At 51.0% G+C, this 13151-nt stretch overlaps 2 protein-coding genes across 2 annotated transcripts; both read left to right on the forward strand.

Moving 5' to 3' along the window:
* Window positions 1–44: 44 nt before the first annotated feature.
* Window positions 45–1248, forward strand: GMORB2_2672 (Alpha and gamma adaptin binding protein p34; the record flags this gene model as incomplete). The annotated part of the gene is made up of 2 exons (XM_035464651.1): window positions 45–654; window positions 779–1248. The coding sequence occupies 2 exons, from the start codon at window positions 45–47 to the stop codon at window positions 1246–1248; spliced, it is 1080 nt and encodes a 359-aa protein (XP_035319321.1).
* A 6642-nt stretch (window positions 1249–7890) lies between these two features.
* GMORB2_2673 (Homeobox domain) lies at window positions 7891–9929 on the forward strand (the record flags this gene model as incomplete). Its single annotated transcript, XM_035464652.1, has 3 exons — window positions 7891–8279; window positions 8373–8571; window positions 8637–9929. 3 exons carry the CDS (start codon window positions 7891–7893, stop codon window positions 9927–9929), a joined length of 1881 nt encoding a protein of 626 aa, XP_035319322.1.
* Window positions 9930–13151: the final 3222 nt, after the last annotated feature.

Raw genomic sequence — 13151 nt, forward strand, 5'->3', positions numbered from 1 at the left:
TCGTCCGTCATATAAACCCACCACATCCCCCACCCCAATCATTCATGGCCGACATACCGAACCCCCGTCGCATCCTGGCCGTCGGCCTCGACACGACGACCGACTACCTCACCCGTGTACTCCGTGACCTCACCGGCTCCGTCCCCGAGCAGACGTCCACGACCCTAGCCGGCACGACGCACGACCTGCCCCTCTCGACAGCATACTACACCACCACCGTACCGATATGGATAGACCTCATATCCTCGCCGAAGGAATGGGCAGAGTCTTTCCTGTCGTCCGAGGCCAAGGAGGTTCTATCTGTCCTGGGGGGATTGGTTGTCGTATTTCCACTTCCGGCGGCGTCTGGCCCTGACGGTCAAGAGGATCAAGAAGGAGAGGAAGAAGGAGATGATGATGGGCAGCAGCAGCAGCAGGAGAGGAAGAAGCAGGAGCGACCATCTCATGCACAGATAAAAGATCTGATCACGCACCTGGGAAAAATCATACGCGACGGGCTGGGTGGGTGGTCGTGGGACGGTGTCAGTCTGGCCGTCGGCGTGGGAGGCAGCTCTGATCTGGCCGAGCAGTGGGATGATCTGTGTGGTGAGGCGGGGTTGGAGTTTGTCCATGTCACGGGGGACAGCAGGGCGGGAGGGTGCAACGAGTTCGGGGGTACGTCTTATCTCTCTCTCTCTTCCATTCTACTCGAGGGACTTTATATCCTTTCCTGCTTCGGGAATTACTAGTATCTTTTCTGTCTCTGCTAGGCTGACATGTATGCTGAAAAAAAAAAAAGAGAAAACTGGCATCCCTCGCGTCAGAGAAGCTCTAGAAGCCAACGATTGGGTCCAGATTGACGACCTCGACGCCGCACTATCCGATGAATTCGGCGAGTTTGACCACAACGACAAGGACAAGGACGATGAGGACGAAGACGTGGACGCAGAGCTGGACCCGTCAAAGCTAGAGTTTGGATTCGACCGGTCTGATTTCGACGGTCTGCGGGAAGCTATATGGACATCTGGCGTTGCGCAAAAGGAGGACGACGACGTTCAAGGCGAAGAAGAGAAGACGGGCGGCCCGACGGATGGAGCGTCGACCGGCAGGGCAGAGCCCACGGACAAGCTCGACGACGACGACATAATCAAGGTAGAGAGCATGATGAGGAGGTTACAAGCCGTCAGGGAAGCAGGGGAGGGCATGAGCGAGGCTCAGAGACGTCGCATGGCCGCCAGGGCAGTGGGACAAGTTATGAAGGAGTTGTAGCATTACCCATTTTTTTTTTAATATCTCAGACGGTCTTGTGTGAGTCGGGCCAACTGTCAGACGTGTCAAACGTATCAAACGCGGCTCCCAAGGTGATGTAACCTGGAGGGTTCAAACATGGATGATCTTGGCTGGTACTATCGTGACAAGCTGTGGTCAACATGTCTATTTTGTTTGCTCATGCCTCTTGTGTGCGTATTTCTTGTGAGGGTATTCGTAGGTCGTATATATAAATATATTGTACTGATGAGTGTCAAGTGTCAAGTATCAGGTAATAATAGTATATATATCCATAATGCCTTGACAATTTTTTTTCCAATCAATTTTTATCAAAAAATAATTTATTAGAAAAGCAACAGAGTATTTTTAAATACTACATACAACTAGCAATGTTAATACACTGTAACCTGTACCATGCGATGATGCGCTATGCCTGCCTATGTATCATGATGCTGGGGCCATTCAGTCGTACTCGACGTACCGGTTTATAGGAGGCTGTAAAGGCCGCTGAAAATGTCTGAGACAGAAAGCTTTTGGACTTTTTCTTCTTTATTTTTTCTTTTTTCGTTCCCTATTTATTGGCGAGGGACACGATGATTTCGTATGATTCTTTCTTTCTATTCATGGGTTACATGTACTTCTTCCTCTTCCTCTCTGTCTTCCTTCACAGATCGGAGCACGGGGTTATCATCGGTAATCATATTACTCAGCCAGGCTCTTGAAGGTTGACCCCAATCTCCATGCAGTAACACTGAAAGGTACGGGATATGTGCATGTGTATATATATATATATATATATATATATATATATATATATATTACTTGACCAGCAACAGGCATTGATAAAAAAAAACTCGTAGAATTCAACTCCCTGCATTATGCTGCAGAAACGCCATCTCGATACGAAAGCTCAGCAGCCAACACGCTGACTTCTGCCGAGCATCATCTGTACACATACTCACTTGTATTACTCATCCATCTCGTCGAACCGGCCTTCTCGAATCGCAACCAGGGGTGATATTCTCTTGGCAACTTTTGATTATACGAGTATTATTATTATATCTGCCCAGGGCCCATGGTTCAAGAGGGTTAAGAAAAAAAAGTTGAAACCCTTCGTCTCTGGCGCCCATATCGTAGTCCGTCGTGATATGATACTACATAAGTATTATCATCACATGGACCTGTACCGATCAACACTCGGTAGACCATAGCTTCAGAGTCCCAGTGTCCCACGGACCCATCTTTTGCGTCTCGCACTCGGCGACCTACTCTCGCAATCCCCGTGCTCTTCTTTGTTTGGAGACTTTGAGACTTTGTTGGAGCATGAGCACCACTCGCGTCGTCCCGGCCCCGCATATTTCTGCTCGTTCATCCTATATATCCCATCCCGTACGTAGCAATTGCATCATCAATTGATATGCTGCGTCAGATGAAAGACTTGAAAAAAAAAGAAAAAAAGTGGGAAAGAGAACAGAAAAAAAAAAGCTGGACCACCATGTGAGGTGAGACTTCACACTGCGCCGTGCCATCTCTTGCCTCTATTGTTGGAGACTGATAATCGGCGACCAATAAATACGAGAGCCGTACATGTCCAAGGTCAAGGACGAGGCGAGGTTAGCACTGCTTGTCGACATTGTATCACCATCATCTTGGTCCTTCATCTGCCGCCGTCGTAACAAACGAGCTGACCCAGTCTTGGCCTGTTCCACGAAGGCACATCGGCCCGTCTGAACCACGTTTCTCTCCTCTCCTCCTCTCTCTCTCTCCTCCTCTCTCTCTCCCTCTCGCTCTCTCGCTCCCTCGCTCTCTCTCTCTCTCTCTCTCTCTCTCTCTCTCGTGAGCGTGGCCTTGGCTTGGGGCGTAATATTACTACGCGTACGAGTACATATAGGCTGTACTCGTACTCTGGGGGCGTCGCCACCCGAGACAACCGGCGAGGGGGCAGACAAGGCAGGCAAGGCATCCAAACTGCAAAAAAAAGGTCAGACACCTGATGAACCGTGCACGACTGAAAAACTGAAAAAAAAAAAAAAAGCACAGGGCCCTCTTCACAAATAATAGCATTCTGAATCGCATATCACAAATGATAATCATACCGTCACATTTTGGAATATTTCCTACTCTTCTTCTTCTTCGTGGCTTGTTCTTTGCCCCTTGCTGCTTTGCTGCTTGCCTGCTCACTGTCATCACAGCCTTCGACAGTCGCCGGTCGCACAATGTCGGGGGTCCGATTGACAAGTACGAGTATATGCACTCCTTATTGGCCATACGCCCTCATCAGTCTGTGACCAGAAACGGAGACACAACTCTGTCGTGCGCAGAGGTACCGTTACTCAACGCCCGTACATGTACCCTCCCGCCGTCCCGTCTCTGTTTGTGCTCTCAGCCTCTCGATGATAACTGTCGACCGACAACATCAACCCCTGATGAGCGCGTTTTGGACCGTGACCCGTGGACCGTGGCCCGTGACCCGCGGCGACAGAGCATTGGAGCAAGGAAAGGCTAGGCAGGAGCTAGCCCGCTCAGAGGGCTGTTGTTGGGTGGCATGGACTATCGACCCATCAGCCAACAATGGTTGGACCGTGTGACGCATGGGACCCAGTAAAAATATGCAAGGCACAGGATCCGGGTCAGGGGTCAGGGGTTGCTGATGGTTCCGCCCGTCCCAAGGGGGGCCGCGGCTTCTTGCGAGGCATCGCGCACTGTGTCGATGACCGTTGTCCTTCCTTCTTCCTCTTCCCTCTCGTTCCTCCTTCTTCCCTTCTCGCCTCCCAAGTATTCCATCGTGGAAAGATGGCAGTTGTGATGCTCGTGCAATGCGGCATTGACCGTGTCAATTCTTCCATTGTTTATACCGAACATGCAACCAATAGTAACCGTCGAATGGTTCCCGGATCTTGTTAGTCTTCCTGCTGCATGGTATGGTGAGAGTAAGGACGGAGGTCAGTCAACCTGCGGGCGTTCTGCGCCCACATGTCGTATGGAGCGTTATTCCGCCCCCCCCCCGTTGTTGCCTTGTGTGTGTTCAGTGTGTTCACTGTATCCATGTCGCCCTGGTGCCGATGAAAAGAGGGCAAGAAACCCCCCCATAAACACGTCATGTGGTATGCTTATCCTCCATGTCGCCACTTCCTCAAGAGATGTCAGATGTGGAGGGTTGTTAAGGGACTCAGGGTAAAGAGCACTGCATCGCGATAGCACACACACACACACGCACGCACGCACTGACATGGGATCCTCTCTCACCGTCTGTCCTTTGGCTCAAGAGTGAAGAGCCCCCCCCCCACCCTGTCCTGCCCCTTCCCCTCAGTTTAGCACATCTAAGCCACAAATATTCCGGGCCCGGTGTCGGAATCGCTCTGTATCCCATACCGGCTGGGGCAAGAGATCGGCTGAATACCTGGTAGCACTGAATTGACTCCCCCGAAAGAAAGAAAAAAGAAAAAAAAATTCGACGCGACAGACGAGAGACGTCAGAGAGGGGCCTCTGACGGTGGGTTTCGGTCGCGTGATGCAGCGTCCCGGCTAGTTGGCCCATCAATGTACAGCGTAGATACATGTCTAGTGTGTAGAATACCTTGGGTACTCTATAATAGTACAGCCATAGTATGGAGGGACCGTGTCTCACGATCGACGGCGACCAGGCCTTGGCATAGCTGAACCGACTGCTATGGAGTGCCACAGAATCTGTGCCGCTGAACTCTCTGGAGATTCCTCGGGATGCAGTCGGCCTGGCATCGCAGAATCGTGGATAGGACAAGTCTGAGAGAGAAGGGCAGGATACTAGCAGCATGGAGAAGAAGAAACAACGCTTGGAGTTTGGGCGGAGATACTCGTCTGCATCAAGTATCCGGTAGCAGACTGGGGAAGGGGATGTAACATGATCCATGGGCATCCATCCACCCAAAGTAGCGGTGGACAAACAGCCAAGTCTTAAGAATGTCGTACGCGTAGTCTGGCGTTGGCGCGAGAGAGCATGAATACCCGGGGTGGGTGGACTGATGGATGGGGATGTTGAAAAAAAAAAAAAGAAAGAAAGAAAGAGTTCATGGTGGGCAATTGTCAACTATCAATTGATGAATGCCATCTACGGGTACAGACTACGGCAATGGGGAGAAAATCCTACTGGTAGAGAGTAAAAGGCAGGTAGGTAAGGTGCCTGGGTAGTTCTTGCAAGTTGGTAAAGGGGTAGGTAGGTACGAGTACATGTAGTTGGTACTACTGTGAGTACAGATGAGTACTCGTAATGATACTACATGTAACAGTAAAGAACGGCAGGCACAACCAGACTGGACAGTGCCTTCCGAGTGTTCTCGACACAGTCTATATTATGTACTTTTTTTTTTCTGGGGCCGGCCCTTGCTCTTATGATCTCTGCCCCGCGAGTTGGCGGCCTGACGCTGCTCAATGGTACGAGTACCATCTGGAGGCCTTTTGAGGACCTTTGGGTATGGCAAGGTAAGCTGCGAGAGTACGAGCAGATAGATGGCCCCTGGCACTCGTGGGTAATGAATGGACTGATAGTTCTCTTACCCGTACCTACGGCTTACGAGATGCACTGTAGCATCGTGTATCGTGGGTACGGAGTAGTACAGATGATAATAATCCTGCCACTAATTATAGCATGGCGTAGTATTACTCCGTAGCAGGAACATTATTTACTCTCGAGTTTTAGCACGAGCTCAAGCCAAGACCAGACAACGTCAGTCGAGGGTTGAGACTCTCTTGAGAGAGAGGGTCGGTCCCCACTGGATTTTCCAAGGAGGGGCATCACGGTGACATGGTTTGATGGCCCACTGGCTATGAGTGCCCAGTGTCCTCGACCCGAGCATCTTTAGTGCCGTACGGGTCCTCGTACTCCGTACAAGCTGGAACGCATGAACCTGCAAGTGATCTGCTAGTCAACAGTAGCCCCTATCGAATATCAGCAAGGCCGCATGGTTCAATCTTTTTTCTTTTGCATAGTCTTGAGGCTGGAAGGGGCAAGATGAGACTGACGAGTACGGACGGATACAGCCTGGAGCCGGTCTGAACTTTTTTTTTAACAACAATGTCAAGCAAGGCACCTAGTTGGAGAAATCAAGGTCGTATACGTACATATATGCACAGCTAAAACACGTGAGGCTATGGCGTAAAACAGAGACGTTCTTCTCCGAAAACGGTGTGGTGGACCTGGGCGCTGGCTGTGTGGGCATACCGGATGCCAGCGCTTGAAAGGGGCAAAGAGGGGGGGGGGGGGGGGGGGGGGGGGGGGATGATCCACCATCATTGATCAGAAAACTACTACGACGTACGAGTACTTCCAGTAACCACGTACGTAAGGTGTTGATGATATGTATATTGTACGAGTAACATCCCCTACTACCTATACGAGTAAACATGTAAACAGAGCACACATACTAGTAGACGGCCGTACTGGTAAAAGATATAAAAAATCCAAAAAAAATCTACAAATTCATCATGGAATCCCAACTGTACTCTAGAGAGGGGGGACGGGGCTCACGGGGCGCGTGACTAGTCTGTGGCAACAGCCTGTAGCAGCGTGTGCCGGAGGAGTGTGGCACCCCACGGACCAGCAGTGGACCTATCATTTTCACTCTGTACCTGGCGCTACGTCGCGCCTGCATCAAGGTGGCCTGCACCAAGGTGGCCTGCACCTGCCCCAGGTACGGGAGCACGGCTGCCTTTGTACTCAGTCGTACCTGCTTATCCGCACCTGCCTCGCATACATTAACCCCTAGTAAGGTAGAGCGTCAGTGGGAAGGCTCGATGCGATGCCTGCCTGTCCTTGCCAGGTCTACGAGTGCGGATACCGAGTATGGGTGGTACCACTAGCAGTACCTGCACCACCACTCTGGCACCGTACAGGTACGGTACACCTACTCTGTACTACTCCTGCTCCTGCCGCGCGCGCCGCCGATACCGTTTGCCTACCCGTACAGTTCCTGTGGCCACTATACGGTGCTCGTACCTGACAAGTACCTGCCCGTACCTCTCTGTACCAGCCCGCCCGCTCACTGGCCGCCAGCAACCCAACGTCTTTTCCCTCGCCTCCCCCCATTCCCTCCCCTTCTCTTCCCTTTCTCGTCCAGACCCTTTTCCCCTCCCCCCAGCTGTCACGGCTGTGACTTGTCCATTCTCTTCCTTTCCCCACGTCCTTTTTCTTTCATTATTTTGTTTCCTTCAGTCACTCCCTTGAATATTATCATCTTTTTTTTTCTTTCCCTTTTCCTTACAAAGCTATCACGGTGTCCGTCACTCCTTTCGGCATCATTACATTCTTTAACAGGGCCATCCCCATCACCAGATTCGCCATCGATCGCGACACTCTTTGACCGACGACAAACTCGGAACTATATCCAGCTCGAGAAAAAGCCAACACACAACTCTTCTTTCTTGCAGACCATCAAACGTCTACGGAACGCTTTACTCTCTTCATAAACCTTTCCTCCCAAATATATTTTCCCTTGTTCCCTTTTGGCAACTCAGAAGCCTACCCGGTTCATTACCCAACTGCCTGAAACCACCCCTGAGCAATCGATATCGAGACACGATACACACCCGTCTGTCCAGAGCGATCTCACTCTTTCAAACGACAGTAACTTTCGGTACAGCACAACCGAAGAAGAAAAAACGACCGCCATGGCTACCGACCTTGACCAGTCGGTGTCTCTTGGCCATGCCGACTCGGTTGGAACGCCTCTGTCTGCCCCTGACCAGTACTCTGCCATGATGGCCGCAGCTCAGACGCCAGTCTCCGCCGCTCCCAGCAAGCAGACCCCCTCACCCGCTACCTCGAACGGAACCGGCCATATGTCAGCCTCCCAGTCGGCTTCTCGGCGACCTCCCCGCAAGAGCACCCTGACCCAGCAGCAAAAGAACCAGAAGCGCCAGCGTGCCACTCAGGAGCAGCTGGCGACGCTGGAACTCGAGTTCAACAAGAACCCTACCCCTACGGCTCTCGTTCGTGAAAGGATAGCGGATGAGATTAACATGACGGAGCGCTCTGTCCAGATCTGGTTTCAGAACAGGTGAGTGGTGTCTTGTGTATATATGTATATATATATATATGGAGCATTACCCCTTTACTCTTTCACGAGTGCACACTAACATGTCATGAAAAGGCGTGCCAAGATTAAGAACCTGGCCAAGAAGAGCCTCGAGACGGGAGAAGACATTGACTCGATCCCTGAGTCGATGAGGGCGTACCTGGCCATGCAGGCAATGGAATCAGGGAAGGGCATTGGTGGCAGCTACTTTGGCCGAACTGGGCTGTCGCCCTTTGGTCACAGTGGTATGCTCCTCGGCGACCCTAACGCGAAAGTTTGTAAGTTTTGACGCGACACCCACTAGGAAAGCATGCCGGCAAGTTCCCCTTCTCTGACTAGCTTCGTGTAGTGATCAACCACCTCACCTGTCGGTCTCTGAGCATCGGCGAGTGGACGCGTGTTGGGCAGAACGCCATGGACCTGGTTGTCTTTTACTCTCCTGATAAGGGAACCATCACCTACTACATTAACAACGAACAGGCCGGATACAAGATAGAATACCCCTTTGCCTACGTCAAGAACATCTACCTGGACAATAATGAGAACGACCCCAACAAGATGGGTGGCATCGTCATCGAGCTCGCCAGGCCGCCTCACTTCCTCATGGACTGCTCCAACGGCGCTGGTTTTTCTCAGGTCGGCGACTTTACCCAGGACCAACAGGCCAGTCACTGCCTGGTGCACCACCTGGGCGGTAACCCCAAGGTGCTGAGCGGCCAACTTGCCAAGCTGGTCTCGCTCGACACCTTCATGAACCGCCACAACCCTGCTGCCATTGCGCCGCCTCATCCCTTCCCCGAGCCTCACGGTGCCCCCATGTCGGCGCCTGTCTCGCCCACGGCCCGTCCGTCATCGCAGCCCAACTTCCACCAGCCTCCCATGCCCCTGTTCCAGGAGCCTTGGGGCGTGCATCAGATGCACTCGGGCATGGGCCCGCCACAGGGTCACAAGCGGCAGCGTAGCCGCTCGGTTCCCGGACCCGTAGACTTTGCCATGTTCCAGAACCAGCCTATGCCCTCGTTTTACATTCAGCCTCCCGGCGAGATGGGACTACCCCATACCCCGAACATCTATGCCCCTGTTCCTCAGCAGCCGCCCCAGGTGAACGCCAACCTGCGCATCGACACGCAGGCTGGATTCAGCCTCGATATGCGTCAGTACCCGATGTCGGCCACCACTGCATCGCCCTCGGAGTTCCCTGGCAGCCCCGGCTTCTTCCCCCCTCATGCTCAGGAGGCCACGTCGGTTCCCACCACCAGCTACGGCGTGACCCCTTACAACCAGGGTTACCTGTCACCGATGCCCGGAGCCGATGCTACTTCGCTGCCTACTGCGACGATGTCGTTCCACACGCCGCCGGAGCCGTCTATTGTTGAGCAGTCGCCACCGATGGGCATGATGGGCCGTCCTGGGTCCACCGAGGTGTACAACCCCAACGATGGCTCGTGTGCCGTATCTGACGATGGCGCCAGCCTCAACGAGATGTACTCGAAGCACACGCTGACGCTGCCGATGCATTCGCATTCCCCCGCGTTTGTCCACTCGCAGCAGGCCGAGCTTGACATGGACCAGCTTGTGTCGTTCGACCCCGCCAGCATGTCCCCCGAGGCTGTGCATGCAACGACGCAGTAAGGTGTTGCAGAATGCTCATCTGTCCATTTCTTGGCGGATGCTGCTGGAGAAGGGCTGGCATCCAGCAAGAGAATTATCACGAATGCACCGGGAGGGCGTTTTTATCATTTTTATTTAATCCGGAACTTATTCTTTTGTTATACCACTCGGCGTTGATTTGTGGACTTCTTATTTCGGACATTCGATAATTGCTTATTCTCTCTTGTCTGGGTTTGCCCCCATATCCCTCTTATCCACTGTCTCGAGTCGTTTGGCCGATGTGGGCTTTTTGGCCCTCCTCACCCGCCTCTGTTTGCTTTTTTTTCCCCAGCACGCAAAAAGGGCGACCAGAAAAAGCCGCCTGATATGGCGGCCATGATGAATTCTGCATGACGATGCCCTTCTTTAGTCTCGGTCATGCATGTCCGGCACAGCGATCGTGTTTTTATCTTTTTATCTTTTTTTTTTTTTTTTACAACCCCTCATTCGATTTCTGACAAGCATCACAGCACAATGCAATGTCTGATCGAAGAGGCTACTATTTTAGGTGGTCTGTTTCCTTATCTGCTCTCTCACATCTGTTGTTTTCTTTGGTTCTCGTTTCCTTTTTACTCGCCTCACTGCGTGTCCCCCTCCCCTCTCAATGCTTGTCTTTCCTATTGTTTGATCATTGGAAATGTCATCCTCTACCCTCCCCCGGCTCGGCGACTGACCACCTCGCTGGTGTTGGGGACTTAATAATTTCATATCTGCTATTTTCTGGGATACAACATGTCAAGCTTTTTAGGGGATTAATATCTTTTTTTTTGTGGCCGCCTTTTTCATCATCTCATATCATCTCTTTTGGTTTTTCTTGTCGATTGGTTTGGAAGGAATTGGATGGCTACGAAGAGCCCCGGAGGCTTTCTCGTCAAGACAAAAAAAATCCACAAAAAATAAAAAAGTTAAAAGGATATCATTGGTTTCTTTTGTTGATTTTTTGTTGTGGAGGGACAGTGTCTTTTGTGGTCTCTTTGGTGCCCCGGAGGAAGAAGGGGAAGAAGGAAAAAAAAAGCAAAGGTAGGTAGGTGTGCTATGATCATACGGTCTGTGTAGTTGATTGAAATACCATATTAATATTACTGACTACAGTCAGTGTAGAGCAGCAGACAATGAATACGTTGAAGGTGAGAAAGATGAGAGTTTCTCGACAAAATAGAGCTGAGCGGTGTTGACTGTTGTGCATACGAGTAAGATGTGAGTATCAGGTAGTGTGGCATTGTTCAAGTAGTAAGAGAGGCACAGCCATTGCGGACGACAGAGAGCACTGGTCATACGGGGGTTGTACGGACAATGGTGTTGTGCTGCGTGCAAAAGTGCGAGGAAGGGTGTGATGTATGCGGTAGGAGGAAGGGAAGGGAAGGGGAGGAGGGGTTTGAGAGAGGAGAGAGTGAGAGTGGAGTGAAAGGGCTGACTGAGTCTACCTGAGATGCCACATGGCTTCTCGTCAGCATTGTACATTGCACATGTACAAGCACGGAGTATCGATACTAGGTACAAGTACAGATACACAGATACTGGCAGTCTATGACTATTCTATCAGCGACGTGGCCCGTGAAACTATCGTATAGGTACGGAGTACGGAGCTGATACAAGGATAGATCTGCAGTGATGTTTATTATTCGCAGGCAGAGCGAGAGAGAGAAGAGAGGGAGAAGAGAAGAAAGAGGGAGGAGAGAGAGAGAGAGAGAGAGAGATATTAGCGGGTCTGGTAAGGTCCTTGGGTCTGGTCCCCCCCCCCCCCCGGTCTGGGTCTGTGGGGTGTCATCGGGGCGTCGGAAAGTTCGGAGTGGACCGGAGGTTCTGTGCGGGAGGTTTTGACAGAAGGGAAAACCTCCCGCACACTACTACTGATCTGTGCTCCGTACAGCAGACAACAGTAGGTAGGTAATATCGCAGGGCATCGCAGGTGTCGATACTCGGTAGAGATGACAGAGTTGATATAGTAAGAAGAAAAAAAAAGGAGGGGGAAAAAAGAGGTCAGGTACCTGCACGCAATACCATGATGATTCTGAAGAAACAGGATCATAGAAAAGATTCAGGGCCAACTGGCAGAACAATACGCTTTGGTTGTATGATGGATATAGGCCAAGACCAATCTGTACAAAGAGTATAAATAAACCCATATACTATTTCTACCTGGTGGTCCTGTGATGACTCTATTGATCTGTACAGATTATCCGTACTGCGAGGTCAGATATGATGGATGACGACCAATCACGCATTGTCCGGAGTGAGCATCAGCTCTGTGTAATCAGTATTGCTCCGGATCTCGTTGCTTCGACCTGTCAGACCCCCCCTCCCCCCCCTCGTGTACGACGAGTACTGAGTATTACTCACTCGTACTCGCACAGCTCTGGGAGCTCGGACTTGGGGGGTCCTTGGCCTTGATGATCCCTTCCTTGGCTGGTTTCGGCCTCTCAAGGTCAGGATTGGGTGGATACGGCTAAGGAGCAAGGAGTATTAGCTGACATGACCGCACGCACCTATTTCCCTCTCTCTCACCCTCACCCTTGCGGTTAGTTTGATAGTCGTAGCCTCTCGTACAGAGACGTATGATGTGACTTGTGAGCAGCTGCAAGATATCAACTTGCCGTTTCGGTATATATAGAGAGAGTAGGTATATATATATATATATAGAGAGAGAGAGAGAGAGAGAGAGAGAGGGAGGGAGAGAGTACGGTAATATTCGTCATTGTATTGATATCATCATCATCATCATCATCATCATCATCATCATCATCATCATCATATGGAGGGTGTAAAATGACTATTCGTGCATGTACGAGCAGAGTACGTAAACCAGTTCAACTTTGTTCGTAATACGCCTGCGCCGTGGATGCCATCATTCGACGGTATCAGTACAAGATGTACATGTGCGGTCCGCAGATTTTTGTATATGGATACATGTACATGCACTACAATGCACTCACATGCATTTACATGCACTATCCTCCTATTTCTCATGTACACAATACTCCGCACAATACGGAGTATAGAGATCTGTACTCCGTATACTTTCATATTATACTGCTCACGGTATTTACCACTAGTAGACTCTCGGAGTCTTGGCCTCCAAGTTCTCCAAATGCAATCCCCGTAGCTTCCGTTACTCTTCCCCCCCCCAATCTGGATGCTGAATCCTGTCCTCTGTCGACTCCATCGTCACCTGCGCGTCTCCGTAAACAATTTTTCTTCTTGTTT

This window comes from Geosmithia morbida (assembly GCF_012550715.1).
Source record: "Geosmithia morbida isolate 1262 chromosome Unknown scaffold_14, whole genome shotgun sequence".
In the NCBI taxonomy this organism is placed as follows: domain Eukaryota; kingdom Fungi; phylum Ascomycota; class Sordariomycetes; order Hypocreales; family Bionectriaceae; genus Geosmithia; species Geosmithia morbida.